At 42.8% G+C, this 6421-nt stretch overlaps 1 protein-coding gene across 1 annotated transcript in view; it reads left to right on the forward strand.

Annotated features, from left to right (window-relative positions):
- The window catches only part of RNF175 (ring finger protein 175), a 63949-nt gene extending 62048 nt beyond the window's left edge, over window positions 1-1901 (forward strand). Inside the window, exons 10-11 of the mRNA XM_052655045.1 lie at window positions 1648-1720; window positions 1839-1901. Coding sequence (XP_052511005.1) covers window positions 1648-1720; window positions 1839-1901 — 136 coding nt within the window. The remainder of the gene's footprint in view (window positions 1-1647; window positions 1721-1838) is intronic.
- The last annotated feature ends 4520 nt before the right edge of the window (window positions 1902-6421 follow it).

The following is a 6421-nucleotide window of genomic DNA, read 5'->3' on the forward strand; positions in this document are numbered from 1 at the left end:
TTTCTTAGGCTAACCGAAGTAATAATAATATTGAAGGGAGTGAAGACCTATTACAGATTTGGTCAGTAAATGGCAACAACAGGATTTTTATAGACAGCAGGGGCCCCCGACCAAATAAACTCACACCTCATTAAGGTCACAGGAAGGGAGTGTCCCCCTCCAGCGCTGACTGCAAGCCTTGGCCCTGTACCCAACCCACCCAGGGGGGTAAACAGATCTAAAACACATCCCCCTTAAGTGGAAGGACCCTGAGGGGATGGCCACAGCCCGCCGGAACTCCCTCTTAGCTCCTCAGCAGCAGCCGTCCTACAGTCAGTCCCCTACGTATGAACCTCCAGGTCGTGACCTTCCAGAGATGGGAACGTGCATTCGCATGTCCAGTCATGTAAGTTAGCTCGTGTGTCTATTCAGCTACCGTACTGTGCTACTGGACTTTCCATGGTACTGTACTATAAAAATGTGTCATTGTTTTGTTTGCCTGATTTTTATGTTATTTGTGTGAAAAAATACATTATATAGACAATGATGTTAGTTGGGTACCTAGATAACTTTGTTGGACTTATGAAAGCCCTCTCTGAACAGAACTCACTCATACGTAGGGGACTTACTGTATTCCTTCTGAGTTCCAGTCACCTGAATTTCACAGTGCTAAAGGAGATCCTCCCATCCCTGCCCCCTTGACTCTTCACCAACCCTAACTGTGCAGGTTCACCAATGGCTATCTGCAGAAACGCCCCCGTGGCTGAGAACTGCAAGTCAAGGGAAGACTTGCCAGTAGAGCCGCAGGGTCTCAGAGCCACACCCCAGCACAGAGAACCCGCTCCGGCCGCCAGCTCCCCTCCCAGCTGGCCTTTCTCTCCGGAGCCAGCCAAGAATAGCCACGGCAGAAGGCTGTCATGCACCTTCTCTCCTCACTAGGCTGAGGCCAGAACAGCTTTCGGTTAATAACTCACTTGTGAAACCTCACTATATGCGTCTTTGTTATAGAATGGGTGATAATGTGATCGTAAATGTCACCTTAACGATCGTTTAAATAATAAAAGACAATTGGTTTCTTTGAGAGAACGAAATGGTCTTGAGAGAATAAACTTTTGAATGTTACATGTACTTTTTTTTTCTGTGAAATACAGAACTGTGTTTCTGAATGGAACATCCTAACAACAAGCATCATTCTTCCCAGGCAGCTAAAGAAACACAGGCGCTCCTCACTGGGATTCAGTGTAAGATAAGTGACATGTATGAAGGCCTGCCTCTCCGTGTATAACGCGGCTGACAGAGGCACCACGTATGACGTTCCCTCAGCACAGTCTAGCCGAGGGACCAGGATAGGACATGTATTACCAGTGAACTACTGTCTTCCTTTTTAACATGCAATGAGTTCCCTCTGATGAACCACAGCAGAATAGCCCAGAGCTGTTTTTGCTTGCTTAACTTAGCGGTAGTTTTCATTGTCCTTGGTTTTCCAAGTTCGTCATTCCGCTTCCTTTCTTTCAGGATGTGACCCTTACCTTTTATTCTTGTTTGGGATTATATTTGGGGATTTTATTGCAGACCATTTTACTTTTAGAAATTAGATGTGGTATAAATAACAATAACTATTTCTGCTACGTGGCTAGATATAAAGCAACCTCCTTAACTGAGATTCAGCTGGGAGCGCACACACTTTTTATACGGACAGATCCTGGACTGGCTTCGTTATCTGGTGGCCTGGCAACCTGTGGTAATCGGAATCGTCCAAGGCATTAACTATTCACTAGGGCTGGAATAGCATGGCACGCCTACCCCAGAAGCAATGTACTGCATGTTGAAATATTTTCTAATACTCTTTTAATTTTTAGAGATCCCAAGAATTTAGAGAACTGAATAAAAACTGGCACTGGGTCTGTGTGGAAAGAATTTAAACAGAAGCTGAGCAATGCTTCTTTCTGATTACAACCATTTTCTCATCCGTGCTTGTGGCACATTTGGTACCACTCACCGTGGACATCCCATCCCGAGTCTGGCTTACAGTGGTCTCACCCGGGATGGGTTTCAGAGGTCTGCAGAGTGCTTCTCACATACAATTTTACTGAGTTATAACAAATGCCGTCTTATCAGTTCAACATCTTCAAAGAAGTAGACTCATTAAATCTATGGTTTAAGGACACGGTCTTTTCTGTTCTCTGTGCTCGTTATCCCGCGGCAGCTTTGGTACCACAGAGCCCTTCCATTAGCGATCACTCTCAAAACCTCTAGCACCGGCTGCCGCCGTCCACACGATGGGCCAGAGCCGCGCGGGGGCCCCTGGGGCTGCCGCGCACTCAGCCCGCCCACGGGTGACTGGGGAGCGCATCCCTCTCTCCTTCTGGGCCGCTCTGTTCACACTTTAACCCACACACTCTTTCCACGGCCATGCTGTTTCCGTTTCCGTCCCAGCCCTTTTCAACACCTGAAGTCACATCCTAGACTCATCTGTCTACTGTCTGTCTTCCTCTCCATGAAGACAGAGGACTGTATGTTTGCTCCCTACTATCTTTGCAGTGCTTGGGCAGCACCGGACACATAAGAGGCACCAATAAATACCTGCTGAACAAATGAACCAATCCAACAAGAAAGAAAAAATTAACAGAACTGAGAAGACAAGTCAGAGCAAACTAACCTAAGAACGGCACTACCATGTGGAACTCCGTCAAATTAATTCATTTTAAATTACTGGTCATTTACTAAATAGTCACCACTATACGTCACACCAGACATCTGCAACACTTGAAGATATTACACTTGAATGAAGTAAAAAGGAAACACATCTATTGCCAAAACACTGGCAACACATTGCTGCAACATAGGTGACCGAGTTATCCTACTGAGCGAAGTAAATCAGAAAGACAAATATCCTATGATGTCACTTATATGTGGAATCTAAAATATGACACAAATGAACTGATCTGTGAAACAGACTCGCAGACACAGAAAACAGACTTGGAGTTGCCAGTGGGGAGGGGGGCCAGGTACCTGCTGGATTGGGAGTTTGGGATTAGCAGATGCAGACTATTACATATAGAAAGGATAAACAGCAAGGTCCTACTGTATAGCACAGGGAACTATATTCAATATTCTGTGATAAATCATAATGGAAAAGAATATGAAAAAGATACATATATGTATAACTGAATCACTTGGCTGTGCAGCAGAAATTAACACTATAAATCAATTATACTTAATAAAATTTTAAACAATTTTGGCAGTGTGCTTTATACAAAATTCCATCATAGTTATAATGATGAGATCTCACATTAAGATGGTTTTTGGCTGTGCCAGGTCTTCATTGCAATGCATAGGCTTTCTCTAGTTGCAGGGCAGAAGCTTAGTTGCTCCAAAGCATATGGGATCTTAATTCTCCCACCAGGAATCAAACCTACATCCCTTGCGTTGGAAGGTGGATTCTACACCACAGGAGCCCCAAAAAAGTCCCTCACATTAAGATTTCTACCTGTTGGTAATTTTCCTTCTTGAAACTACTCAGTGCCTCAGTATCACAACCGGCTCATCATCCAGATCATTAGAAGATTTAACTCTAGTTTATCTCCCTACTCAGCAGACATTTCAACAATTCCATATATATTACATACCAGCCATGTGCAAGGTTAAAGAGATGAAACAAGATTCTTGAACTGGGTATTGACAAACCACCTTGCAGCTGGATAAACACCAACGAAAACTTAGTTTCTCTTCTGTACAAGAGTCCTTAAATGACCTCTGTTGTATTTGACCTCTGATGTATTCAACCTCTGGGGTATTGGCCACTTATGTTTTATGGGGAGCTGCACGATGACCCTTTAGAACTCTGAGCAAGCAAACCAATAGATGTCTGCATGGAATTGTGACTGAACTTCAGAGCTTAGAATTGTTAGATAATTACCAAACAATATCAAGAAAAAAAGAAAACAGAGGTGCTATTTTCTTTATATAGTTTAAGCATGTAAAATCCAATCTCAGTTTTATGAAGTAATATGTATATACACATTGAAAAAATTACGGAGAGCACTAACCTATCCAGTTACCAGCGGTTAGCTCAAGGCGAAGGGATAAGAGCTGACTCTTTCTTTTTTATGCTGTAGTTTCTTTTCCTAAATTTCTACAGTTTAACATTTGTAATGAGAAAAATAAAGATTCTTTTCAAAAAATTATTTTAAATCTATCAATTAACTGTGAAGCTGTTTCTGTTGCTGTTTAAATTATTGAAATTAAATCTACAGATCACGTCCATGTTAAATTTGTCTGGTTCTCATGACAGCATTATACTTAGGTAGGAAATAGAGAAGTAAAGCAAAAAGTCCATTTTGTGTTTGGTTTCTGTGGCATCTCTAGTCTCCTCTTCCTGAACTTGTCTGTTTTTTACTAGGCTGGCTACTGTCTCCTCCGTTGCATGCTCCCAGGAGTTTGTAAGAGAGAAGAACCCACCCTGTGGGTTTCCCAAGGACTAAAACCTATTATGCAGTTTAGGAACTTATTTCTTCGGTATAACTTTCTGCAAACAACAGAAAATATACCCGAGATCCCTGCTAGGACCCATAACACCAAAATGTTCATTTACAAACCATAGTATATAATGAGATGAATCACTCCTCGGAAAATAATAATTGCTAACATCCGCCACAGGCCTGTGTGGGCATCTGGGTCTCCATTCTTGCGGGCGTGGTCCTCTTGCCTTCTCAGCCTGAACAGCACCCCGGGGTACACACCCAGTGCTTCACTGACTCTGCTGCACATCCGTCTCAACACAGGACCCTCTGATGGACTCATTACTACCCTGTCTTTGTGACAGGGAAATATCTGCAGTCAGACTGACTTACCCAAAGATGCACTTGTCCTAACACAGGGCTTTCTGACTTCAGACCCCAGTAAACCACAGCGACCCAGTTCTGGCTGAAGAAGAAGCAAGGTCACTTTCTTCACACATGGTTCCCAGCTTACCAAGAGAGTTGCACAGAATCCATAAACAGCTCCTTGCTTTTAAATTTAATGCATTCATTTAATGCCTTATTATCTAGATTCTAAAAATTAACATATGGAAGTAGTATCTTTCTTTTAAATCATTGTGTATCAGATATTTTTGAGTCATTGTGAGGAATCTCTAGGTTGATGCTTGCTTAAAAATTTATTTAGCTCACACATACTTCTATAACATTTCAGAAAGAGAAAAAGAGAGGCCTTTTTAGAATTAGAAACAAGACTTTTAAAAAGAAGGAAAAAGCAATATGACTCAGGGAGCAGCGTAACCAGACACTAATGAGAACTAACGAGAACTTCGGAGAAGGCAATGGCACCCCACTCCAGTACTCTTGCCTGGAAAATCCCATGGATGGAGGAGCCTGGTGGGCTGTAGTCCATGGGGTCGCTAAGAGTCGGACACAACTGAGCAACTTCACGTTCACTTTTCACTTTCATGCATTGGAGAAAGAAATGGCAACCCACTCCAGTGTTCTTGCCTGGAGAATCCCAGGGACAGGGGAGCCTGGTGGGCTGCCGTCTATGGGGTCGCACAGAGTCGGACACGACTGAAGCGACTTAGCAGCAGCAGCAGCAATGAGAACTTCACACATAACTAAAGGCTGAAGATCAGCATCAGGGATATAGGAGACTGCTTTAAAATTCTTCAAAACTGAGTATTTATTTCATTAGTTTCATTTCCATAGAAACACATAACTTACTGCATCTTGGGTTACATACCCTCTCTCAAGTAACTATGGCTGGAGAAACATCAAATACTGAGAAAGACACACACAGTTCATTTTAAAATACACCCTCTAGGTATTTTAGTATCCTGTAAAGCTTAATGGGGACACAAAACAGCACTTTTTTTCCCTGAGAACAATATATTTGGCTGAAGGACTTTAACATTTGTCTTGTTGCTCCTGAGGGCAGTCACACACAGAAGGGACAGCTGGGGGACAAAGAACACCCTCTCCAGACATGGATGAGTCCCCTGGCAGAAAGCTGATGGAAAGTCACTTAAAATCTATTCATTTCTGCTGCTTCCTAAGCCAATTGCTACAGATAATACACATTTATCTATCCTATGATCATGACTGTCTCAGAGGATAAATAAAAGCCTAGAACCATGCTTTTCCAATTTGGTAGCAGTTTTTATAAAACAGCACTCTAGACAAAATTTGAACAGTTTTAGTCATTTTAGTAAGCAGGTCCTCATTCATATAGTTTATATATCGTTGTTGTTCTGTCACTAAATTCTGTCCAACTCTTTGCAACCTCATGGACTGCAGCACACTAGGCTTCCCTGTCCTTCACTGTTTCCTGGAGTTTGCTCAAATTCATGTCCACTGAGTCAGTGATGCCATCCAACCATCTCATCCTCTGTCATCCCCTTCTCCTCCTCCTGCCCTCAATCTTTCCCAGCATCAGGGTCTTTTCCAGTGAGTCA

The sequence above is a fragment of the Budorcas taxicolor genome, chromosome 17 (assembly GCF_023091745.1).
Source record: "Budorcas taxicolor isolate Tak-1 chromosome 17, Takin1.1, whole genome shotgun sequence".
NCBI classification, from domain to species: domain Eukaryota; kingdom Metazoa; phylum Chordata; class Mammalia; order Artiodactyla; family Bovidae; genus Budorcas; species Budorcas taxicolor.